At 41.8% G+C, this 27,619-nt stretch overlaps 1 protein-coding gene and 1 long non-coding RNA gene across 6 annotated transcripts in view; both read left to right on the forward strand.

Annotated features, from left to right (window-relative positions):
• Positions 1-27,619, forward strand: part of LOC121922680 — a 365,925-nt gene that overhangs the window by 110,687 nt on the left and 227,619 nt on the right. The gene's annotated exons all lie outside the window — the stretch shown is intronic.
• LOC121922678 (contactin-6-like) overlaps positions 9,891-27,619 on the forward strand; it is a 193,882-nt gene continuing 176,153 nt past the window's right edge. For 4 of the 5 annotated variants that reach the window (XR_006102208.1, XR_006102209.1, XM_042452385.1 and 1 more), the window contains exons 1-2: positions 9,912-9,949; positions 23,969-24,144. Coding sequence is in view for 3 of the 5 variants with exons in the window: in XM_042452385.1 (XP_042308319.1) it covers positions 24,003-24,144 (142 nt within the window). In the remaining 2 variants the exon portion in view is untranslated. Of the gene's footprint in view, positions 9,950-23,968; positions 24,145-27,619 lie in introns of all 5 variants that reach the window. The other variant, XM_042452387.1, reaches the window with a different exon arrangement.

Raw genomic sequence — 27,619 nt, forward strand, 5'->3', positions numbered from 1 at the left:
AGCCTATGCAGATCTTTTGAAGATGGCTTTCTCCCTCTCTCCCACCATCATCTCAAGTGAGTTTGGTGAGGACTTGAGAGAGAACCAGGCTGTGGAATTCTCTTCCAAAAGAGGTCTCTTCCAACTCTGTGATTCTGTGATTCTATGAGTATGGCTTTTGCCATGCCCCACTGACACCAAGATATCTATGTAACTAGAGATGTAAATATGCTTTCAGTATTTTTTTATTTGTAAGCTTCCTTGGATCCCTTTCAGGGAGAAAGGTGGAATAGAAATCAGACAGACAGACCGACAGACAGACAGACAACATTTCTCATTCTCAATGTTGCTGCTTTTATCCATCATGCCAGCCATAAATCACAATTAAACATAGCCTATATCAACCCATATGTTAGTGTTATTTGGTTTTGTTGTTGTTGTGTGCCTTCAAGTCATTTCCATTGATGGTGACCATAAGGTGACCCTTTCATGGGATTTTCTTGGCAAGTTTCTTCAGAGGGGGTTTGCCATTGCCATCCTCTGAGGATGAGAATGTGTGACTTGCCCAAAATCACCTAGTGGGTTTCATGACCAAGTGGGGATTTGAACTCTGTTGTCCAGAGTCATAGTCCAACCTTCAAACCACTTCAAACCACTACACCACACTGGTTGGACAAAACACTTTAAAAACTATTGTAAAAATTAACATTACAACTCCTCTTCAAAGGGAAGAGAGTGATGACACACTGAAGATCCTGTTGCCTTTGAGAGCACCTAAAGTAACATTAACAGACAGCTGGGGTCTCACACAAATTAATCCAGTGAATCTCTTTCTTTAGGCCTATTTGAAGCAAATTCAGTAATAACAGAGAAAGGACAACATAGATGAGATAGCTCACAGAAGGACTCTTCAGTTCAAAGACTGATTCCCCCCCCCCAATTTTAGTATTTCAACAATCAAAACAGGGTTTGTTCTTAAACAGCTTCTTCTCTAACAATATCACACAATAGATCTAGTGATCATGAATGTTGTTAGATAAAGTCACTATGGAAGGCTGCAAATAAATGAGTTTCAAAAGCCCTGAAAATCTGTAATAGCATGAAGATTTATACACATAGGCTGGATTACTACAGAAAATAAGTATGTTAACAAAGATAAGTAAAACAGCATAAGTGAACTATAACTTTCATTTGAACTATATAGACTCTAAACCACTGGAATCATGATTTTAAACTACATGCTTTTCTTCTGAGTTTCGTATAAAAAGAAGATGGCTGCAGGTGCTGTGTGAGCATTTTTTCTCAAACCACAAAGGCAGCAAGACTATAGTAAATGGGTTATAATCAGGCTAAATACACAAAATAATGAGTAATAACAGTCCTACAAAACACAACCCAATTACTGAAAAAATATATTTATACATGATTAAATATACACTCAAATAGGTAAGACCCACTGTTTGCGTAGCATAAAAAAATCCTTAATCAAGCTCTGACAAACTAGTGGAATGTTTAGAGAATAATTATATATTGCAAATGGGTAAACTGTGGCCCAGAAATAATTCCAGACATCTTTTTTTTCCTAGTTGTGTTTGGCAGCCGAAGTTACCTTGTGAAATTTGCAGAATGCAACTGCAAAAATCTGCTCATCCTTGCCCATATCAATCTCATTCTGTAACAGTTGTACAATTCATATTTCAAAATTTGCAACAGGTTCTAAAATGCAAAGATTTTAAACATGTACATACAGAAAGAGATGCAAATATCCAATTGTAACAAGCCACTGGCTGACCTTGGGCAAGTCACTGTTTTTCACCTTCAGAGAAAGGTAACGGCTAACCCTTAAGAACAATATAGGTTGGAAACAATTTGAAGGCACACAATAACAGTAACAATTGTAGCAAGATATATAAATGATTTGGTCACTGCAACTTGCAAAACAGGCATATTGATCGCCTAATTTATATGTTAATGTTTACATTAGCCCTATTCACTAGGTCATGGGTATGAATCTTCAAGAACTAAGAAAAGTAGGGGAAGATAGGAAGTCTTGAAGATGTCTCATCCGCAGGGTTGCCAATTCGAGGAGAATTAACAACAAATCATCTGTAGTCATTATTTTTGTTTTCTTAATGTTCAGCTGCAAACCTGCCTTTCCACTTTCTTCTTTGACTTTCTTCAATAACTGTTTCAAGTCTTTGCTATCTTATTCTAGTAGTATGGTGTCATCTGCGCATCTTAGATCACTGATGTTCCTTCCTCTGATTTTCATACCTCCTCCCTCCAAGTCTAATCTGCTTTATGTATGATATTTTTTGGCATACAAGTCAAACAGATAAAATGGTAAGATGCACCCTTGACTGGCCCCCTTGCCAATTGGAAACAATTCCATTTCACTTTATCTTGTCCTAACAGGAGCCTCTTCTCCTGAGAACACATTGTGCATCAGGACAATTAAGTGATGTGGCATATCCCTTTCTTTAAGAGCTATTCATAGCTTTTAATGTTCTACACCAGGGGTCGGCAACCCCCGGCCTGCAGGGCGGATGCGGCCCGGCCAGGCCTTTGGACCAGCCCCAGCCTAGTCCTGCCGCCGATTGCCACCCCCGCTTCCATGCTGCTCAGGGCGCCATTTTGTCTTCAAAAATGGTGACTGAAGTCTCACGTGACCTTTCCTGTCGCGGGGCAGGACAGGGAAGGTTGCGTGAGACCTCGCTGCCATTTTTGAAGACAAAATGGCGGTGGGCCCGTAGGAGGCCCGCTGAGGTCGCCGGAGCCCTCTAGCAGGGCTCCAGGGGCCGCAGCGGGCCTGCCGCTCCTGGGCTCCATCGCGGCCCATGCAGCCCCAGGCCTCCCTCTCCGGAGGGAGAGATCTGGGGCTGCAAAGGCTGTGGAGGAGCCCAGGAGGCAGCCTGCCCAAGCCCTTCCTTTCGGCCGAAAGGGCCCCTTGGAGCCTGTTCGGCTGAAGGGAAGAGCTGAAGGGAAGGGCCTGGGACAGGTGCCCAAGCCCTTCCCTTCAGCCTCCCTCCCCTTCGACCTAAAGGGCCCCTTGGAGCCTGTTCGGCCAAAGGAAGGGACCGAGGAGGAGAGGGCGGGCACACGCCTCCTCCTCCCCACGGGGCTTCAGGAGACCTGAGGTGTCCTTCGGATGCTATAAAGCACAGGCTATTTTTCTTTTGAAATTCTTTGTTATGCTCCACTATTCAGCAAAAGTTTGTGACATGTCCCTTAGTATCTATTCCTTGCCTGAATCCAGCTGGGGCGTCTTACATTTTTTGTTCCATATATGCTAAAGGTCTTCATGGTAGAATTTTAAGTATCACTCAGTTTGCATAGGCAAAGAACTCATAGAGTTGGAAGAGACCACACGGGCCATCCAGTCCAACCCCCTGCCAAGCAGGAAATCCAAATCAAAGCATTCCTGACAGATGGCCATCTAGCCTCTGCTTAAAGACCTCCAAGGAAGGAGACTCCATTACACTCCGAGGGAGTGTTTTCCACTGTCTAACAGCCCTTACTGTCAGGAAGTTCTTCCTAATGTTGAGGTGGAAGCTCTTTTCCTGGAGCTTGCATCCACTGTTCCGGGTCTTGTTCTCTGGAGCAGCAGAAAACAAGCTTGCTCCCTCCTCAATATGACATCCGTTCAAATATTTAAACAGGGCTATCATATCACCTCTTAACCTTCTCTTCTCCAGGCTAAACATCCCCAGCTCCCTCAGTCGTTCCTCATAGGGCATGGTTTCCAGACCTTTCACCATTTTAGTCGCTCTCCTCTGGACACGCTCCAGTTTCTCAATGTCCTTTTTGAATTGTGGTGCCCAGAACTGGACACAATATTCCAGGTGGGGCCTGACCAGAGCAGAATACAGTGGCACTATTACTTCTCTTGATCTAGACACTATACTTTTATTGATGCAGCCTAAAATTGCATTGGCCTTTTTAGCTGCCGCATCGCACTGTTCACTCATGTTCAACTTGTGGTCTACTTGTACTCCCAGATCCCTTTCACATGTAGTTTCAGCCAGGTGTCCCCCATCCTATATCTGTGCATTTTATTTTTCTGTCCCAAGTGCAGTACCTTACATTTCTCCATGTTGAATTTCATTTTGTTAGCTTTGGCCCAGCTTTCTAGTCTATTCAGGTCATTTTGAATCTTGATCCTGTCCTCTGGAGTATTAGCTATTCCTCCTAATTTGGTTTCATCTGCAAATTTGATACGTATGCCCCCAATTTTATCCTCCAAGTCATTGATGAAGATTTTGAATAGCACTAGGCCCAGGACAGAGCCCTGTGGGACCCCACTGGTCACTTCTCTCCAGGATGAAAAGGAGCCATTGTTGAGCACCCTTTGGGTTCGGCCAGTCAACCAATTACAAATCCATGTAAAAGTTACCTTGTCTAGCCCACATTTCACTAGCTTGTTTGCAAGAATATCTTGGGGAACTTTGTCAAAGGCCTTACTGAAATCAAAATATACTATATCCAGAGCATTCCCTTCATCTACTAAGCTGGTAATTTTATCAAAAAAAGAGATCAGCTTTGTCTGGCATCACTTGTTTCTCTGAAACCCATGTTGATTTTTATTATTATTATTATTATGGCATGGCTTTCTAGATGTTCACAGACTCTCTGTTTAGTGATCTGCTCTAGAATCTTTCCTGGTATAGATGTCAGACTAACTGGACAATAATTGTTTGGATTCTCTTTCTTCCCCTTTTTGAAGATGGGAACAACGTTTGCCCTCCTCCAGTCTGCTGGGATTTCCCCTGTTTTCTAGGAGTTTTCAAATATGATTGCCAATGGCTCCGATATTACATTTGCCAGTTCTTTTAGTACCCTTGGATGTAGTTCATCTGGTCCCGGAGACTTAAATTCATTTAGATTAACAAGATATTCCTCTACTATCTCTTTACTTATTCTGTGCTGAAATTCCCCTATTCTGTCCTCTGCTCCATTATCCTCAGGTTGAGCACCCTTTGCCTTTTCTGAGAAGACTGAGGCAAAGAAGGTGTTGAGTAATTCTGCCTTTTCTCTGTCCCCTGTTAACATTTTGCCATCTTCTCCACGCAGTGACCCTACCGTTTCCTTCTTCTTCCTTTTGCTGCGGACATATCCCAAAAATCCCTTTTTATTGTTCTTAACCTCTCTAGCAAGCCTGAGTTCATTCTGCGCTTTAGCTTTTCTGACTTTACCCCTACACATGCCTGCTATTTCTTTGAATTCCTTTTTTGTGATTCCCCCCTTTTTCCATTTCTTATACATGTTCCGTTTCAAACTTAACTCAGTTAAAAGATCGTTAGTCATCCATCCTGGTTTCTTGAGATGCCTCCCGTTCTTTCTTTCTCACTGGAACTGTTTGAAATTGTGCCTTCAGTATCTCCCTTTTGAGAAACTCCCATCCACCCTTTGTTTTCTAGATCTTGTGGAAGAGTTATTTTGTTCTTTCTTTTTCTCCTGTCACCTTCTATTTCTCTGTATTGATTATTATAGTAATTCTCTTTGTCCCTTCGCACAAGTTGTTGAACAGTTGCATTCAGGGTTCTGGCTCTATTTCTGGCATTTTTTATTCTCTTCTGTCCTTGGGAAGCAAATAGCCATTGAATATACAAGATAATATTATTCTGACTTTAACTAACCAAGCAACAACATTCTGTACTAGCTAAAGATATCTATCTGTCTTCAATGGTAGTCCGCTGTAATAATCCTGTTACAGTAGTCCATCCACAAGGCTACAACATGTGGAACTCTGAGGTTGACATAACTTTAACTTCACAGCTGAATGCTATGAAAATCTGGAATTTGTAGGGTTGTTTTTGTTTGGGGGGGGGGGAGTTAGATATTTAGCATTCCCTGTCAGAGAACTCTGGTGCCACAACAAACTACAAATCCCAGTTTTCCATATGATGGAGACATGAGAGTTAAATCAGTGTCATACTGAATTAATTCTGCAGTGTGGCATTAGGCTATGTCTTTAGCTGTTAGCAACAAATGCTCTTTTGATACTGAGTCCACTGAACACAACTGAATTTACTTCTAAAGACATATAACACCACTGTAACTGTATGCATGATCTGGAGTATTCCCTAAGTAATCAGTAGGCTTTACTTCAAAGTAAATATGCACAGGATTAAGCTACAGCTTTCATATACTATAGCATAGGTTTTGTAAAACATGTAAAACTTTGCAAACCCTGAAAAAATAGTGCTGGTTTGCACTGGAAATTATTGTAATATGGGTTATAGAATTCAAAATATACCTACAGGAAACAAAATATGATATTTGCCCACATAGGGCCTTAAGGTCATAGCAATCTACACTGGTATAATTGCCTGATTGGCTGGTTTATTCCATGTCATTCTGTTATATCAGATCCCTTAACATGTTTTCCTGAACTTTTCTCAAGGATCTTTCTGCAGAAGTAAGATATAGGCTAGCTGGCGGTAACAGCCATCCCTATAATTCTGAAGCAGGGATACAAACAAGTGCTCTCCCTCACCTTCATTATGTAAATAAGCCCCACAAATCTTCAAGAAATGAGGTGTTATTATCAATCAGACATGAAATGTTTGCTGCTGTATGGGAGGAGGAAATTGCCTGCAGACTATCTGGGAAAGTCGGAAAGCAATTTCCCTATGTAAGGTTTTGAAATGAAGGAAGGGCATGGAGTGCCTTATATTTTTATAGCCATGGCTATAAAGGAAGTAAGGTGATTGGGTGAATATTAAGGGCACATGAATGTTGTATATTTGAATAGCATTCAAATTTGCACTGTGTGACTGACTCTGCTTTCACTCATCTACAAAGGGACGTCTTAAGGAGTACATTATGGATGGGCTAGAATTTCATTCTATTTTTTCTTTTCTTTTTTCCTTCTTTTTCTGCAATATTTTTTTTTGCAAGTTTCTCATAAAGTTGATGTTTTCGATACTACATGGATAAAGCTTGTTCACCACTTAGGATTTGATACTAATTTAAAATAAAACATTTTTAAATAAAATCGAAATTAAATAACACATTGTTTACCCAGCCTTTCAGAATCGCTTTATTCATCGTTCTACCATCTGCTTTGTTTATTCGGATTTTTTTACCTGCAAGCGTTCAGTAAGCGTTCTCACTTGGCATGAAATCGGTGTTTAAAGAATAAAGCGATTCTTCTCCTCCAACCTTATTTGGAGTTGCAATCAATACTAACTCGTCAGAATGACGTAGCATCCCTGCTTCATGTCTCCTAAGACAGCCCAGGCAGAACCCCTTCAGAGAGCCCACAGAGATCAATAGAGAAGGAGCTGCTGGCAATGTCAATTTAGTAGGAAACCAAAGCTCTCTCCAGAGAAATCATGGGATAGGTTTCCAGGGCAGCATCCCCGCTTCATGTCTCCTAAGACAGCCAGGCAGAACCCCTTCAGAGAGCCCACAGAGATCATGAAAGGAGGCTGCTGGCAATGCGAATTTAGTAGGAAACCAAAGCTCTCTCCAGAGGAACTATGGATAGGTTTTCAGGGAGCATCGCTTCATTTAGACCCAGGCAGAACCCTTCAGAGAGCCACGATACATGAGAAGGGGCTGCTGGCAATGCGAATTAGTAGAAACCAAACCTCTTCCATGACTAGGGACAGTTTTCCAGGCAGCTCCGTCATGGCCTTCAGATCAATGAAGGAGGCTGCTGGAAAAGCAGGGAGGGAGCACTGTCCCAAAGATCCTTCCCAGGGTTGGAGGAGAAGGCAGATTCCGTTTGAGAAAGAGAGGGAGAAAGCTCTACCCCACCCCCCCCATTGATCATGCAGCACCTTCCCTCCTGGGCGAATCAGTAGCCCAAGCGCGGTCCAGGGAATGCCTCTTTGAGAGGAGCTCCCTTCCTGCTCCCTCCGTTAAATGGGCTCTCCCCACACAGAGGGGAGGTTGCAATCCACCGGGTGAAGCCTTGTAGTCCCTTTGCAGATGCAGGCGCTGGAGCAGCCGGGACTTCAGCGCTTAAAGCGCTGAAGAGATTAAGCGCCTGTAAACCATTAAAATAAAAAATAAAAATAATCCTTATCTCTTATTGAAGACCACAGCGGACAAAGGGGTGAGGGAAGAAAATGCGACAAGCCACGACGGATGGGGACAGAAGCAACTCCCCCAATGACAGCCCCATCGCAGTCAGCTCCTCCCATCCTTCTAGCCCGATTCAAATGCTCGTTCCATCTAAAACTCCGGTTCCTAACTCAAATCAAGGGAAAAACAACTAGGTAGGACCTAGTGTTTTTTTAAACACGTTAAATGAGGAAAACAGGATTGTAATTTTAACCCGCTTCTGGATCGATTTCTAGTGGGACGATTCCGGTTGGTCTAGAACTGTTCTAGATTAAACCGAATCCTAATGGGCACGCTGCCTAATGAAATCGATTCAGAACGGCGGGTTTCCCCTAGTGGGAACAAGCTCTAAGAATGACAAAGAGGCCCCTTCAAGTTGTGTGATTGTATGATAGGACTAGAATTGTCCAAATAGGCTTTTAAGCATTTAGTTTTGAACATCCTCGGAATCCAGCTATGCCTATGGACAGAATAGGCTTCATCCTTTTTCCAGACAACTACACATTTTCAGTAGCTACATGACAGTAGGAATGAAAGAATATTCACTGTTATTCATTTTTCTTTCTGGAATATTGGTTTTCAGTTTGTAATAGCAGAATGCCAGCTGGGAAAACTAATGAGAGATTTGTCCAGTTTTTCACATGTTTTGCAGATACTATAGGTGTTAAGCCATTCCGGTGCAGAAATACATGTGGTAGGTTTCTATAAAAAATTTTGTGAGGGAGTTTCCCCCCCCCCAAATCTTCATGAAATAACAACTATTTCCAGCAGGCCCATTTTTTGTGCAATTTTCTTCTGCTGGGGTGTGTGGTGTAAAAAATACAGAATTTCCATCTTTTCCTCCATGGTTATCTGGGAACACGCTGTTTTTTTATGAAAAATGGTCTTTGTACAAACAACTCAACTTTTTCTGAAAACCTCTCCCCCCCCCCCCCCCAATCCCATCTAATGTCTGCATAAATAATTTCCAAAATACTTTGGGAAGTGGTAATATTGGTTTATGACTTGTGCAGACATATTCATTTTCTCCCCCACAGCAGGAAAACCTACACTTATTTGTTCTCATATGCCAAGAATGATTACCTGAATACTTATTTACATAGTGGAAAGCAGGTACAACTGTACTGCGTTTAGTTGTGCCGACAGAATATGACCTGCATATGGCTGAAATACAGTTAGTTCATTTTAACCTTACAAAATTTCCAAACACTGTTCATAAATTGATAGAGCTGAATGTTTTTGGATCCATATGTTAATCCCTGGTAGCCCTATTGAATCGAATGTGCATTGATTGATTCAGTAAATCTACTCTCAGTGTAATTTAGCCAGCAGCATTTAGGCAGAGGTGTTTTGTTTTGTTTAATGTGAATAGAAGGAAAGTGAAAGTCACTGATTTTCATCCCTCGACCACCACAGATTGGGAAAATAAAGGCTTGTGCATACATTGCAGACATGTACATTTATTTGTACGTTCCACTGCTGGGAAAAGGTGGGTCACACACACACACACACCTCCATACAGTTGCTGTTGGATTTACGTAACTGTGGAATTCAGCTATGGAATATGATGGATATGGTAAAAATTTCAGGTACCACAAATTTCTCAGTCCTTGAATACAACAAAGAGTTAAGGTGGGGCTTTCTGCACTAATGCCCAATTTTGTTTTTAAAAAGTAGTACCTGAACCCCCACTGATACTACATCATAGGAATTTGATAAAGCTTTAGTAGTAGAATAGCCATTTTACATCAGTGTTCCATTCTACAGATGAAGAACATCCTCAGGGACCAAGTTGTATCCAAGAACCATTTGATGTTACTTATATGGTGACTTCTGAGAATCCAGAAGTACTTTTGAACTGTACAGCGAGAGGAAACCCACCCTCACCATTTTACAGGTATATTTTTCTAATCTGTTTTAACTACTTTGAATGAAATTGAAATATATTTTTAAGAAACCACTACTTCATTTTTTCAAACTTGAACGACAAAAAGAGATAAATGAAACTGATAACGGTGACAAAAAACAAACTTTAACTTTAACAAATGGGCAGATCAGATTAATTATGAAATCCCTGTCACTCGTTTTACATATAAAGCCTCTCAATTATGTATGTATGGTTTTGTTCTTTTAAACATAAGCATTTTAAAACTTCTATATTTATTTAAAAACTCCTCTTTTGTAACTGAGTTGAAGGGTCTAGTATTCAACTATCTTTTTCTCAGGAGTGAGAAAACAATTTCCAGTTTTCTCCCTGCTGAAGAGGAGAACAAATATTTTCTGCACAGTTCTTGCATCCCATTCACACATCATTAAGTGTTTTGAAAATAATCTGTATGGAAATTGTGCTGTGAGCTGATATTTGGGGCATAAAATTGTGGAGGTATGCACAAAAACATGTCCTTCACACAAAAATAGTAAAAGACTATCTCATTTCTAAATTTTTGTACAAAGTACAAAGTAGAGGAAGGACCAAACAATTTCAACAGTGTATGGAAATGAATTGTCAAATTCAAATAATTCATTTATTTTTTATTCTATTTTGATTAAGAAAGTTATGCTAGATATCCCACTTATTTCCTTATCCATCAACATTCTATGAACGATGCTTTGAATATTTGTCTTAAAAAAAAAAATCAAACCTAATGAGAAAATTAAACATCTTGAAATTTTACTCCCCAATCCTGGTCACACAGTAAATGTGAAGAATATTTACAATTTATATAGTCCCAAATTGGAAGAAGAAGAAGAAGAAAAGGGGGGTCGGACACACTGGGAAAACTCCCACCAGAACATAGGGAAAACTCAGAAATTTCATCACAGTTGGGGGAGGTTAAGGGACATTCATTTCTCACACATATGAATGCAAGGATTTTTGTTTTTTGTTTTTATAAAAAAAATGTGTTTTTAAAACTTTTTTTTTGCATAGAAAACAGTATATTTGTCCCAAAACAAAACACTGTTTCCTGCAGAAGAAATCTGTGAATTCAGAATTGCAGAGAATCCCTCAAATGGAAGAAAAAACGTGGAAATTATATGATCGCTTGCAAAGCTTAAATAAATGGAGATTTACAACACTAAAACATCCAAAACAGGGGGATGACAGTTTTAAAACTATGACAATGAAATTCAAAAGCATCATGGAGAGAAGGACCTGAAGGTTGCCCTGTCACAACAGCTCTGAATAGACTGCCAAGAATGAGGGGGCAATGAGCACTGCCATCATAATTTTCAACTTTTGGAATCTCCCCTCAAATTATGAAATCAACCTTCTTCTTCTCAAGTGCTATAACCAGAATGGGTGCAATTATAGCATTATGATTCCATTTTAACTGCCATGGCAATAGCCTATGGAATGCTGGAATCTGGTGCGGTACTAGAGTTCTCTGGGTGAGAATTGTAAAAATCTCTCCTGCAATTGCAAATCCCAGGATTCCATAGGACAGAACCATGGCAGTTAAAGCAACTGTGTGGTTTAACACAGATAGGGCCATTTGTAACAACCCTGGGATCTACACATGATAGGAGCTGCCAAATACTTTTATAAGTAGTGGATATGCATAAGAGTTATTCCTCCATTATGAAAAAATAGTCAAAGGTGCTGTGCTGTGTGATATAGCGAAGTACATTGACATAAAATCCACAAAACTGTGATATCTTTAAAGGTAAAGGTAGTCCCGTGACATGAATGTCTAGTCTAACCAACTGTGGGAAACATGCTGTCATCTCCATGTCGAAGCCAAAGAGCCAGCATTGTCTGAGGTCTGCTCTGGTGTTCATGTGGCCAGCATGAACTGCACCAACACGCTGTTACCCACTTGCATTGCATAGTTTCAAACTGTTAGGCTGGCAGAAGCTTGGACAGTGACAGGAACTCCACTCCATCATGGAGCACTCAGGCCTCGAACTGCCAAACCTTCGATCTTCAGATCATAGAATTGGCCTCTTAACCACTAAGCCACCACATCCCTTCCTTTACTACTTGACCAATAAAATGCACAAATTACATGATGCAAGCTTTCAAAGCTCTACGTTTCCCATCAGGAAAAGGTATTAAAAAATTATACAGGAGGGGGGATTAAAAAATGACAATATTAATCAGGGCCTGCATTTTGTGAATATGGTTGTTGTGTTGTTTTCTGGTGAAAGAGGAATATTATGCAGGCAGATCCTTCCTTCTTCTGGCCATGTGACACTGGGAACAAAGTATTCCAGTCCAGGAGATAAAATTTGAATTTATTAGCATACAGAAAGGTACTCCCTCTGGCTAACAAAGTGGGCTTTGCCTCACAAAGGATGGAGACAACTGGAACTCAGAGGAAGTACACTTGCAATTTCAATTAATCCAATAAAATGAAGTGGAACAAACAACACAATCACAACACAGTGGTCACAGTCACAGATGAATAACAAGAACTAGTGATGGAGTGGATGCTATAAAATTAATTAATTAATAATTAATTAGCTAATTAAATCCCAGACCCTTCCAAATTTGGACTTATCTCATCATAGGGTTTATGACGGCTTTTCCACCAGTCAGGCTCTTTGTCTTGTTCTGCGGTCCATTCAGCATTTCATTGCCTAGTAGGGGACAACCACCAAAATAAAACCCAGAACAGCATATGGAGGAAAGGCCACAACTTATAAAACAAACAGCAACCAGGTAGGGTTGCCTAAAAGCATGAGGATCGGGGCTGAACATTGACAACACCCTGGTTGTATGATGAACCAAATTCCTGGTACAGCAAGCTTCAGGATGATCTAGGGCAAGGAAGGCCATCTTGCAGCCCATGCAACCATCGGATCGCATGTACTCAATCAAGCCCCTAGTCACAAGGAGGCACTGCCACAATATGGGCCTCTGCAATGACCACAACGTATGCTTTCAGAGCTCCCATGTCATGTATCCACCAATACATGACGATGCTGCCACCACAAAAGGCTGCTCCAAGCAGTAACACCTTCTGCCAACCCTACACGCAAACAACTAATGTCCAACACAAGGGTCCAAAGTGGGCAATAATAGCTGGCAAAGGTCTAGATTTTCACACCTGCCCAGTTTTAGGAATCAATAGGCAGTCCAGACTGAGACGACAGAAGTTCCTGTACCAATATGAAAGAATGTCCCCAAATTAATCAGGAGGAAATTCCAAGTGACGTACAGCCATGCGTAGCACAACACAAACTGGAACGTGTCAATGGGGAACCGTCCCCATGGATAAAACAAATAACATTTACCGAAGGGCAAATTGACCAAAAGTTGAGCAGGACTGGGGAAAGGTGGGAGCCTTGGAGCCTTCTCAAGATAAGGTGGAACCCCACCAAGCTGATCGCACTTGGACCGCATAAACAACTAGCAGACAGCATGTTAACAAAAGACACATCTCTATATTGAAGAGACCTATGAAGACCTCTCTTTTTGAGGAGGGAACCAACTCACCCACCCTGGATGCCCCAAAAAAGAAACAACAAAAACACATTGAATAAACCGCCTCAAAGTGGGAGGAGCACACTGGAGGAGTTGTTCACAAATCATAAGCCTACAGTTTGGAAACAAATATGACACCTGGCATCCTCAGAAACCATGTGAGATCTCTTCCAACCCTCAAGAGTCCTCGTTCAAGGAAGAGGAACAAATATCAGCAAATCCCCCAGCTAAGGAAAAGAAAGAAATGCCCGCCAAGTGACAACAGGGGCTTGGGGCAATACCAGCGTGCTTTAACCACAAAACACAAAACTGGAGGACAATTTTAAAATCAATAGGTCAACGGTTGTAGGCATGACAAAATTGGTAAAGCTTAGAGATACTCTCTATGGTGGGTTACAGACCGCCCATTTGGGCGGGCTGTACCCCCCCTTTCCCCGTGTTCGGGGCCTCAGTGGCTAGAATGGCAGCCACTAGGCCTGATCCACCGCTTTTCAGGCTGTGGGGAAGCGGCAAAACCTGCTTTCCTCCCCCGCAGCCTGAAAAGTGGTATCCTGGGCTTCAAGCCCCAAGGACACCCTGCGGCGATGGGGAGAAGGAGAAAGGGGACCACTTGGCTCCTTTCTCCTTTGGTCCACTGGGCGCAGCCGTGTGAAGGCTGCGCCCAGCGGACCAAACCAGGAAGGAGCTCCGAAACGGAGCTCCTTCCTGCTCCATGCTAAGAGTGCACTAAGCGCCCTGGCACGAGGAAGGACTCACTTCCGTGCCTGCCCCGTAAGAGGCGGCGCGGTCCATGACGTCCTTATGGCGGCGGCCATGTGGAACGGCCGCTGCAATTTTGTGCTTGCAGAGCAGCACTAGGGTTAGGGGGTGCGGAAGCACCCCCCTTTCTAACCCTAGTGTGTGCTCTGCACGCACAAAACGGCCCGTTTGTAACAGGCCTAAATGCCTCGAGGTGGACGGGGCCAAGGATGACTAATGTCTACAAAAGCTCATGCTACAAACTTCTTTCTTTCTTTTTCATTTTTTTCAGTTATCTCAAAGGTCGCTACAAAGTCTCTATACTATTCATTCACAGGGTGGCTATATCTTAAAATCTACCACTATGAAAAGACCAAATTTAGCCAAATGAAGCGAAAACCTCTTCAAGAAACTTGCCCAGATATGTTTACATCTTTCTCAACAAGTGCAAACAACGAGATGTCGTTCCTAAGGACCTACATGTGGGGAGCCCTTTGCAAACTATGATCAATATAGCTCATGGTTCTATTCAACTGCTGACTGGGGTCGGCATAACCAACATTTCTTTTCATTGTTTCTTCAGTTAAACTCCTGCACTCTTGTCGTCTCTGGGCTTCCACTCCACCATAAGCATCTGAAGAAAGTAACAAAGTCTACAAAAGCTCATGCTACAAACGTCTTTGTTTTTTTTTCCTTCCGCTACTTTTGACACAATAGTTAACGGCACCAAACAGGGCGTCAAGTCCATAAAGAATGCAAGAAATATGGGAAATATGCAAGGCATAGTTGGAGAGGTAACATTAAATGAGTAAGTCCCAGACACCATTCAGAGAGAAATGAAACTTAGGCGGGTTACAGACGGGCAAAAAGGAGGTACTCATGACGTCAGAAGGTAGAGCCTTCAGACGGGCTTTACCTGAATGCCGTCATGAAACGCCCCCCGCACGCCCCAACGGGAAGAAGCGGCATTAAAAAGGTGCTGCTTTTTCCGCTTCTTTTCTGTTTGATGCGTACCTGCGCAGCTCTGTCTGTAAGCCCCTGCACCGATACGTCAGAATGCTACGCACGCCGCAAATATAAGTTGCCGGTTTAAAAGCTCCGTGTCAGCTGCGTCGCATAATGGGTCGGGTTCCCGGGACATCGGTGGTTTGCAGTCAAGCTTTAATTGCAACGTCCGCTGCCATGGAGCTGTGGAAGCTGAGGCACAGCTGCGGCGCATTTTAAGCCTCGTAACATACCCTAGAGCCACTTGTGCGCATGCGTTGGCTAGAACCGCGGGAAGTTGTAACTTTTGCCGGCGGATGTTTTGGTTGTAGAAAGTGAAAAGGGAAAGTTTGGGATTTAAAGTGACCCCCTACACACATTCCTGCGCCATTCTCACGGGAACAGGCACAGTTTGGCTGTCCGGCACAGCTGTGTGGCGGCTCCCCTTTGCCCACCAGGCAGGATGGCACAGCCATCCACCACCACCCCGGAAAAAAGGCAGGGGACGTCTTGGTCTCCAACTGAGACAGGCTGACCTAATAGCTATATGGTCCCAGCCAAACATTTGCAGAAACTGGAGCAGTCCTACCTGAATGCTGACACATACGGAAGGGGAAGAAGCCTGAGAGCTGCTGCACCGGTACAACAGAATTGCTAGCCCGCTACTTAAGTTGCCCATTTAAAAGCTCCGTCACATAGTGAGTTGGGGTCTTGGAACATGCGCATTTTTGCAGTCAGGCTTTAATTGCAACGTCCCTGCCATGCAGCTGTGGAAGCGTGAGCACAGCTGCGGGCATTTTAAGCCTCGTAACCTAACCCAACCCAACCTAGAGCAACATGTACGAGCACTGCTGGAAAGTTTGGACTTTAAAGTGCACCCCTACACACATTCCTGTGCCATTTTCACCTAACAATAAAAACGCTAAAACGGTAAATATTGGCATATGTACAAGGGAGGTGAGGGGAGATGGCAGGGGGACAGCGGTGGCAGCGGAGACAGCTGTGGCTGCGCATTGCAGATCAGCAGGAGCGCGCGGGGACCAAAGGAGAGGAGGCATCTATGATGCTGCTGGACACTGGCAAAGTGCAAGCGGACAAGGATGCCAACACCAGCTGATCACCAGCTGGCAGAACCACCATTGTTTTAAAGGGGCTTGGGCACTTTAAATGTGCCCATAGGCTTCTTGCCGCCACTGCTTACCCTGCGAGCTGCGCATTACCAGCCGGCAAAGGAAAAAAAAAGACCCCGGAGCTTGAATTTGCCCAAGACCTTTTGATGCCCTCTAAACTGTGCCCCCAAAGGCAAAGGGCAACTACAGGGGGCCTGGGCCTGGGATCAAGGGGCAGGGAGCACTGACAAGGCAACAGGTCCCATGATGTCCCATAAAGACATCATTTCGCCTCCCAGGACATGGTTCCCTCCCAGCCCTATCTACTCTATCTACCCTTCCTGTTCTCACTCCTCCCACCATGCCTGGCTCACTGGTCCCCAAACCAGCAATGTCCAAACTCTGTCCTTCCAGGCGTTTGGACTTCATCTCCCAGAATCCCCAGCCACCTTGCCCTGTGGTCTAGGATTCTGGGAATGAAGTCCAAACGCCGGAAGACAGAGTTTGGACATTGCTACCTCACACCACTCCTGCCTAGCTTTAAAGTCACAGGGAAAAAGTTTAAAGGGGCTTGGTGGCTTTAAATGCGCGAGACAGGCTTTCTGCTGCGCCGCCGCTGCTTAGCGCTGCAGCTGCGAAGCTGCGCACTTCTCATGCGGCAAAAGAAAAAAAAGCCTTCATTTTTGGCCGCCCGTGCGGAAGCTGCCTCTCTTTTTGCAGCGTCCTCCGAGGCGGTGGTTTGGAAACTCCGGGTCCGAAACGGACCCAGGTGAGGCGTCTTCACTGCCCCCCGTGTGGAAGCTCCAACACCTGAAGCACAGCCCCCGGGCGGGCCGTCTGGAGGCTCCGCATTCAGCTAAATACACCTCCCAAGACATCCTCCCCTGCCCCGTAACACCCCTTAGATTTTATTGTTTCTTACTTGCCAATTTCACCCAGCTGCCCTGGTGCATATGCAACGGCACAGTGTTTTTTTTCTCCCTTCCACCTGATGACTCCATTCTTTTAACCAATTCCAGATGTGAAAAACTCCCAACTATTTTCCAGCTTTGGGAGCTACTAATTCAAAACAGAATTGAGCTGAAGGGAGTTAGTCCAAAGCAAAAGGAACAGAGTTGCCAAAGTGTGCTGGATAAATGATGATTGATTTTTCATGTCCAACCACGCTGCTCAGTTTCAACAAGCTAGCACCACTCATCAGAGCATTTTGAATTTCAGCTTTGTCCGATGAAACACTGTATTGAAGAAAGAACTCTGTGAAAACCTTAGACCTAACATTGGCATTATAAGTCAAGCTGTCATCCCATATTAATTCTAGGGCAGGCATTTCTTTCTTTTCCTCCCTGATGTCTCTAATAACACTGACTACCCCCCCCCCAATATGAATGTATTACTGTCCACATTTGCTGATTTGGATTTGTTATATTGTGTATACTGTGAAGGTTTTATTGGTAATCTGTAATGTTTTATTGAAGTTTTATTGTATTGCAATTTTATTCTCATGTCTTCCTGTTATTGCAATTCGTGTTGTATACAACACCCGCTTTGATCATTGGAAAAGCGGTTAACAAATAAATTGTATTATTATTATTATTATTATTATTATTATTATTATTAGGGCTTGATCCTAGACCAAGACTTAGTGCAACTGCTTTATTGGTGATCACAACATTACTGTGAAATTCAAACAATTTTCACAGCTGAACTCTCACTTACACATTCCAAGTACATTTAATAGTAGTAGTTCTAATGTAAAAATGCAAGATGCAAAATCTATTTTCCTTAGGCCAAAGTGCTTAGTTTGTTATATTATTTTGTTAATTGTCAGACTAAATCAGTAGAAATTAATATTTTTATTTAAAAAAAAACATTTTGGAAGCATCATTTCTAATTCTAAATAAAACGAGAGGCGTAGATTAAAAATAAAAACCACCCACAAATCTCAGAAGTCCCTTTTTGCATTAGTAATGGAATTCCAATTTTACCTCCTGGATTTTGGAATGCTTTGTTCCCAGTGTTCCTTTCCCATCATAAAATGGATTCTATGCGGCAGTAAATGCAAATTTTCTGTTTATCTGATATGAACATCCACAATACTTATTATTGTTTCTACTACTGTTATATTGCACTAGCTCTCTGCATTCTGCCTAATACAGGCCCCATACAGAGAGGCCAAAATAAAGCTGCTTTGGGTCACTTTGGAGGTATGCTGTTTCAATGATGCATGCGTACTTAGGCCCGTTACAGACGGGCACCTTAGGAAGGATTCAGTCCATGCTAGGGTTAGAAAGGGGTGTCTCTTCCAGCTGCCCCTAACCCTATCACAGATTGAGTCCGTACGAAATGGTGGCGGCCGTTCCACACAGCTGCCGCCATCTTGATGTAGCGGACGTGCTGTTTCCGTATGTCGCACCCCGGAAATGATGCCGCGAGTGTGCACTTTGGCACTTGCGGCGTCTCTTCCAGGGTGCAGGAAGGAGCGTGATTTTTGCGCTCCTTCTTTGCAGCATCTGGGAACCGCGCCGTTTGGCTGCTGCAGTTCCCGGATGCTGCAACCGGCAGAGGTGCAAGACTGCCCCTTCTGGGTGGTCTGTAACACACCTAAGAGTCTGGAAGCCATGCCAGAGCCATGATCCAGTCCTAAGGACTAGAGCGCAGCTTTGGCGCAGCTTCTGGACTCTTAGTACGCATGCATCATTGAAACAGCATACCTCCAAAGTGACCCAAAGCAGCTTTATTTTGGCATCTCTGTATGGGGCCATAGATACCAAATATTTCGACAACTGGTAGGATATGTGCCTGCATAGAACAACATCAATAAAATAATCACAATGAGTCAGGTTAATCAACGGCTCTTCCACACTATGTAGTGTGATTCCACTTTAACTGTTGTGGTTCTATCCTATAGAAGCCTAGGATTTTTAGTTTAGAGAAGAGTGTTTTGCATTCTGTGCCAGAGAACTCTAGTGCCTTGCTAAACTACAAAACCCAGGATTGCATAGGATAAAGCCATAGCAGTTAAACTAAGATCATAGTGCTATAATTCTGTAATGTACCTTAAGACACAACAACTCCAAACTAATAGCAATTTTAATAATTAATTATGATCAAACTGTTTACATTGCATAGTGTCCATAGTCCATTTAATCCTATTAAAAATATAAGCACACATTTCCCCCTAAATTGAATCTACTGTGCCTGTACACATTTTAAACTTTATATTGCATTATTTCTGGCCTATGTTCTTGTTGTTGTTGTTGTTGTTAAAGCAACGCAATGGCACAGTTGCACAGACAAATAAAGTAACATTTTATGTGTGCATTTAAAAACATTCTTTAAATTCATTAGAATGGCACTAAATTTAAATTCATGTATTTGAAATTATATATGAAATCATTTCTGAGTTGTTGTTTTTAATTTTAAGGAATTCACTAGGGTATGTGCAATATAATTAAATCCTCACCTGGCAATCACATGCATCCATTAATAGTTTTCCTTCATTGATTTAAACATATTAATTAAGAGAAGACCCTAACTAGGAGCTGATTCCCTGATCTATATGCACAGTTTAATAATAATCATTCTATGTGATTGGAATGATTATGGGGACACTGTAAAAATGCATTTGCTGAGAGTAAGCCAACAACTTTGCATCTGTGTTGAGAAACAATTATAGAGCCTAATTGAGAGCCATGTAATGATGACAGCAGTTATTTCAGTGATTGATTCTGAAATTAAAGGGAACTGGCAAATTAAACACCACTATAAACACTACTACTAGAAAGCTGGGCAGGAGTTTGGGTTCCAGGGGGCATATTGTACATACGTTTAAATAGAGGGGTAGGCAGCAGGGAGGTAAATTAACTGGAATCCAGAGGAATAACATAATATGAAACAGAATGCTGAAAAAGGCCCAACAACTCCACTGGGTTTGACAAAAATGTGAAATTGGATACAGGACATAAGAATGAGAGTCAAAATAAACACCAACTGGTGTAGTGTGGGTGCATTATGACAGCTTGATGCTCCCTCATTCATAAAGGCAAAGTTTTTTATTTGGGTAAAAAAATAGAACTTGAGGCAGTTGTTTATGGAATGCAATAAGCCTGATATTTGAGGAGTCTTCTCTCATTTTTGAACGTATGTATCTCCCTCCCAAAATAATCTGTTTTCTAATATATACCACTAACAAATTTTCTCCTCAAAGATTAATGATTTTTCTAGTCATAAACATTCTAGTCACAGATATCCTAAATACACAGAATTAAATCTGATAAAGGAAACTCATGGACCCTGTCTGCAGAGGCCAAATAAAACAGCCTCCCTCTATCTGCTCAATGGGGAGTCCAGATGATGCAGGGCCAGTCCCCGGGACTGATGGAAGCAGACTGGGGCCTGTTACAGACAGCCAAAATAAAGCTGCTTTGAGTCACAGTGGAGGTATGGTGTTTCAATGATGTCCTAAGAATCCAGAAGTTGCACCAAAGCCACGCTCCAGCCCTAAGGACTGGAGCGTGGCTTTGGTGTGGCTTCTGGACGCTTAGGACGCATGCATCATTGAAACACCATACCTCCACTGTGACTCGAAGCAGCTTTATTTTGGCTGTCTGTAACAGGCCCAAATGATGTATAGCCCATTCAGAACCAAACCAGGACATGCCCTTCTTAATATGAGGCAAAACTGTCACTAGTTGCTCCAGATCTGGGAAGGTCTGGCACTCGCCATTCTGATGCTGGGTGGCTATTTAAAATGTATCCTGCTGCACTTCACTTGCTTTATCAGAAAGAGTTGCCCAGCCATGTGATCATCTCTGGACATCTTGTTCCAACTCAGATAGAATGACCCACTGTGGCTGTGGATGCACTAGATGGCACAGTGGGTCATGCATGCAAACAGCCTCCCATCATTGAAATGGAAAGTCCAAAGTAGGAAAGGGAGGTCAGGACAAGTTTGGGCCCAAGATACTCCAGGCTGCTCCCAGAATATCCTGGCCCATGCAGATCCCACCATGATACCAACTTTTGAGCAATAATTTAGAGATGGAACCAATAGTGGTAGTTTACAGTTTTCTTTATTAAAATAATAGCTTCACTAGCTTCCAGCTATTACGCATCAACCCTCTTTTAAGCTCTTTTAGTCCAAATGCATCTGAGGAAGTAGACTTAAGTCTACAAAAGCTCATGATATCAACATCTTTCAGTTCATCTCAAAAATGCTACAAGATCTCTTTGCATACCTCTTTTAAGCTGTTTTAGAAACTCACTTTATTTCTTTGGTTTTTCAATATTGCATAACACAGCACAGTACTATGCACAGGGTTTGGTCACAAGAACCTGGTGCTAGTGTGATCTGCCAACTTATGTGCCACTTTGGTATACAGCAGTTAAACGAGAGCTTGGAGTTGTGAGTAAAAGAATTGCCTCTAGTTACTTTTCTGGGCAACGAGGGCTCAAAAAAGCTACATTTTGTAAATAATACAATGAAAAGAGCAGAATTACATTACTGATGTAAGAAATCACAGTTTCTAGTTGCTTTAAAACATAACATTATTTTAAAAGACAGTTGGATAAGAATTTTTCAAGTTCTATGCCATTCTTCTATCAATCCTAAGTTTCTTCCTCCATCAAAATAACCATCAATAACATAATTGTAATGAGCAGCACAATTAACATAGCAAGTTTCTTATTTTCATCATCATCATCATCATGAGCAACAGCAACAAGCTTCTTTTGAAGCAGTGCAATAAGTAATTAAATTAATTGGGTTATTTTTAAAAGTCACTTTTCAAACTCTGAATTCTTTTCCTTACACTCTCGTCATGTACTCCCAAGCCAAAGAGAGTTGATTTTAAGAAAGAAATGGGTTGGGGCAAGATATCTGGCCATGAAAAAGCTCCCCACTCCAACAAAAAGACAGAAAGAAAGAAGACAGGGACAGGGTGTCATGATGCCATGCCCCATTTCATATGGCACGTGCCATCATGGTATGCCTCTGGCGCTGCATCCAGATGATGCAGCACTGCAGAGGCACCATACAGCTATGCTGCTATTGCTATGGTGCCCTTTGGAGGGTGCAGAAAGAAGTCACTTTTTGTGGCTCCTTTTTGTGCCATCCAGAGGCCAGGTCGGAGCTGTGGCATGAAGCTGCCATGGCCCCAATCTGGACAGAAAAGGGGTGGGCTCCTGCCGCCCCTAGGGGCAGTCTGTAGAGCCCCTTGGTCTACTCCCTCAGATGCAGGCCTGCTTCCAGTGTATAAAACACTTTATAAACCATCCTGGGCATAAAAATTTGTTTGCAAACACAGAAATTCTCGACCATGCCAACAACTATCAGAATGCAAAGAGAAGCCATTGAAATCCACAAGCACCTGGACATCTTCAACTGGAAAGAAGCAATCCTTAAAGTTAGCAAAATGTGGCTACCAGTCCTGAAAAACATTGAAATCAAGAGCCAGCAAATGCAAATAAAAACCACCCAGGATTAGGGTTTCCCAGCAGACAGTGGATCTGTAATTAAATAGACACAAATCCTCCTTGCATATCCTCCCACCCCAAGGCCTTACCATTCAACAACAGAACAATACACAGATTAACATGGAAATCACTCTTTCCAACCCAGGGTCACACAGTATATATAAACCCCACTCGCTTCCATTCCAGCATTCTCTGAAGATGCCAATCATAGATGCTAGAAAAATTTCAGGAACAAACTCATCTAGATCATGGCCACATAACCTGAAAAACCCACAAAAACCTGTGCTACAAGATCCTTTTCCATACAGTAACATAATACAGTTTTTACGTGACCTGAATGTTTGACCTTCTCATTTCCTCACATAACTGTCACTTTTAAGTGTAGCTGCCTGTTGAAAAAAATCCACTTGGCAAATTCTTTTCATTGTCCCATAAACATGATGAGCAACTTCATCGGAGCATGATATGAGCTTTGTATATGAGTTAGGAGTACTCTCTTTTAATACAACAAACAGTTAATCCACAAGACTTTTTAATGCTTGTGCAAAATGTGATTATCTATGAAATACAATTTATTTTGACATTTGTAAATAGCTGTGATATGTTGCAGATACGATTCATTTTCTCTCTAACAGGCTAACAGAGACAAATCATGTTTTAAAATAACAGTGTTATCATTATTACATTATCAATCTCAAACTAGTGGGATAAACATCCCTTTCCTACTTTCTACTTGCCCTTTGAAGTATAATTTGTTCTGATTTATATCTCTGAAATCATTACTATAAGCAAATTTATGACATCAAATGCAAGGACTGTAAAATATTTCCAGGTACCATTTGTAGTATGTTTTTAAAAAGTATCTGTAGTCATGTCATTTTGTGTATTGCTATCCAAATGTATAGTTTGGTTAGCATGAATAAGTTATAATTATTTTTTGTAAACATTTGGATATTTGCCTAGAATGCACCACTAAAAAGAAAGGATTTTTCATACAGTAAAATTTACAGTGGAATTTACAAGATAGATATAAAAACCAGTCTGCTGTGAAATATGATATGATATTGTAACATTTTTACCATGGTTTTATTGTTGCAGGTATGCTACAGCACACTATTTAAAAATGAAACCTGAGCAGCATCTGTAAATTATAAGTTTAATTTGATTTTCCCCCCCCTCAAAGGTGGAAGCAAAACGGCACAGATATTGATCTTACCATGAGTTATCACTACAGGCTGGTTGGAGGCAGCTTGGTAATCAATAACCCACATAAAAAACAGGATATTGGAACATACCAGTGTTTGGTCACAAATTCATTTGGAACAATTCTGAGCAGGAAAGCAAAACTTCAGTTTGCATGTAAGTTTTGGGGGAAAAACAACATTTTATTTCCATATCATTTTTGGTCATTATTTTGTGTATTGGAAAAAAAATTATTGGACAATTAAGATAGCAATGAAATTTTCCATCAGATGATTAAACCTACCCATCTTTTACCATTCCATTTTTTTAGTAAATTGCAATAATGAAAGAGATATCTACATCCTTGCAACACATAGTAATTACCTACAGAAGACCGAAAGGTCAAGAAAGATGAATACAATTACTTTTTGGTTAATAGAGTTGTTACTACCTGTGTGTGTGTGTGTGTGTGTGTGTGTGTCCCACACAATTTTTTTTTCATGGTCAAACTGCTATTTGTACCACACTTTAGGTTGGAAAGTAAAGCAATCGGAAAAGAATAATGATGTCCTGCAGAGTCACATAAATGTCACACACAGTAATTACCTTCCTGACATTTAGTTACATTAACAGGCATACATACACCTCCTCACATTTGCTTTGTAATTGGCATGACATTGTTGTTTGTACCTCAAATATGTACCTGTCCCTCAAGTGCAGGACTATGTAGGTGTGCATGCATGTGGGAATGTGTGTGAATTGAAATCAGCAAGAAAAGAAAAGCTCTCTGTGGTTTTTAATTGAATTGAAAAAAAGTGAAGAGAGGATTATACAGCCACATTATTCCCTACAATAAGGTACAGGTACATGCTGGCAAAATACAGCCCATAAAGTTATCCCAAACAGCTTACAGTGTCTATTCTGACCACCTCAGTGTTCCCTTTTCAGCCTGCTGCTTACTTCCAGAGGGGAAAAAGTTTTATACCTTTTCTTTACTCATTGACACAAGGTTTTCCAATGCATTCTCCCAGGAAGTGCAACAGGATGGGATGAACCATCAGTCAGGTGTTGCTTATTAATACATCTTCCATTTACTGCTCCATCAGAGGGCTTTACATACCCACCAACCCTCCCTATAGAGAAACAGAAAATGATTGAGGTGGTTCTTGGGTATGTGAAAATCAAGGGAGAATTATAAGTCAATTATATCAATCTAATGTGGGAAGGTTAATTATATGTAGGTGAATGAGAAAAATTTATAGAATGGATGAATTGGATCTGTGGGTGAGAGAATGGAGAGCAACCCAGCCCACTTTGGACTCTGGCTGATTCACTGCTAGCAGGAGGTCCCTGACATGATTCTCAAGAACTGATGCAGTCTGGAAAACTTTCCCTGCCTTTCTGGGAACACACCAGTGTGGCTGTTGGTTGGCTGGAAGGGAGCACTGGAGCAAAAACTGGTCACACATTTGCACCATTGCCAACCTCTTCTTTATAAGTTTTTGATTCACCCATATCAGCTTTTTAAAAAAAATTCAAGGTGACAGTTTTCTCCACTCATGCCTTGTACCAATCGTGGTTTAATCAGGCTCTACTGGGAGCTAAAATAGACTTTTTGGTGGGTGTTCTCCCACCAAAATTATGATTTTTTTTTCATTTACTGTAGATCATTCTAGGTGGTATTCACTTTGAGTGATTGCAAATCTGTAGCATTCTGCTTTGCCACACCAAGCAGGAAGTGTGGACAAAGATATTGAGGTGAGATTGCCATGATGAGCATCTGGAAGCAGCTTCATGGTAGAGAGACGCTTATCCAACCAACCCTTCATTTCCATTTGATTTCAAAGAATGGAAATGGGAAGGACAGCTGGACCTTCAACACTTTTTCATTACATTGGCCTGGATGAAGCAGTCAGGATTCCTTGCTTTGTTAGACAAGAAGGGAATGATAAGCATGAGTCATTTAACTAATTTCTCAGATGTTCAGAGCCAAGAAACATTTTTTTCCTGACTGCAAATGCTTGTTTTATTAAGCCTATGAGACTCATTAATTCCAATTTCTGTCCTGTATATGCAGTTCAGAGTATGGAAGCAATGGCTTAAATAACAAGGTTTCACTCCATGAATGGAAGGAGCTTATGTCAATGGAGGGGAAGTTTTGCTTTGGGAAGGATATTTTCTACTCATGGAAGGAGAACCTATTAGGCTGATAACCCACATTGTTGACTATGGAAACTTTAGGATACAGTTAGGTTTCACTGGATGTATTTCGACAAAGGGGCTCAGCAGACTGCCTTAAAAGGGCGGGCTGGCACCGCCTGTATTTGCTCCTGAGAGAGCTCCCTCTGCATCAAAAAGAATCTGCTAAAAGCTGGTGGGTGCCGCCACCAGTGCACCATTAGCACACTGTGGCACATCAATGATGCAAGGATAGCGCCCTGATGTACGGACACGGCACCATGCTTGCATCATCATGGCAGCCCCCATGACAAGGTGTGCGGTTGGTGCACACTCCTGAACCCTAGAATCGGCGCCGGCACACCACCTCCTGCCCTTCTGTCTCGAGTCAAATTTATGAAAAAAAGTTCCCTAGGATTATACTGTTATAGTTTTTTGCATTTTCATAGGACCGTAAAAATATGTAGAGCCGTAAATTGCAACCTTTTAACATTTTATTCTTGCACTTTTGATAGGTTACTGAATGACACCATTCTTTAAAACATTTGAAGGCAGTGGCATATTCATCACCCCCTTCTTCTTTCCCCACCCCTATCTGCACTGCCTGCTGCATTAAGAGAGCAATTGTTTTTAATGCTCATTAATAAAATATGCTGCAAAAGCCAGGCTTATGTCGCTGTTTCAGACATCAGTAAATGTATTAATTATTCATCCTTTTCTGTTCCTGTTACAAATTTCCTGCCACAGAAGGTCATACAAAGGAGACAGTAGAGATTGTGCAGGTTCACTGTCTATCTGTCTGTCTGTTTGTGTGTGTGTGTGTAAAGGTGATGACTCCTTCTGATTTCTACTGTAATCTTAACTATTTTTCCCCAATTGACATTTCAACGGCATATACATGCAGACAGCTAACTGAGGTCAGGGGAAATCACAGAACTGGAGCAATGGAGGGGACATGTCCAGATCTATTGTTCAGTGTAGGATATCCAGAGATAGCACATCCCAAATAGATAGTTGTCCAGCACTCTAAGATTCTCCTTTCTTGCGTGTTTGGAAACGTATTTTAATTTTATTGTCTTTGAGATTGAGATGATATATTGATGATGGGGCTCTGTGTATGAGTGAGGGGAGGGAGGGAGAATTGATCCTCCAAGACCAGCACTTCTTCACTCATTTTTCCCCCTCTATTTCTTTGTAAGATTTAATTAGTAGGGTGATCATCAACCTTCTCTGATACAGTTTTGGCTAGTATTTTTGCAACTGATTTTGCGTCTCCCAAAAATCTCCTATGGAAGGGAAGTATAACTCAGCACAGGAGAGAACAGTTGCACTGAGACACAGAGGCCAGACACTGTGCTTTAATGCAAATACACATCAGTTGCCCACATAACCAATATGTTCTGTTGCTTTGCCTCAAAGGACATAATAATAATAATAATAATAATAATAATAATAATAATAATAATAATAATAA

The sequence above is a fragment of the Sceloporus undulatus genome, chromosome 2 (assembly GCF_019175285.1).
Source record: "Sceloporus undulatus isolate JIND9_A2432 ecotype Alabama chromosome 2, SceUnd_v1.1, whole genome shotgun sequence".
NCBI classification, from domain to species: Eukaryota; Metazoa; Chordata; class Lepidosauria; order Squamata; family Phrynosomatidae; genus Sceloporus; species Sceloporus undulatus.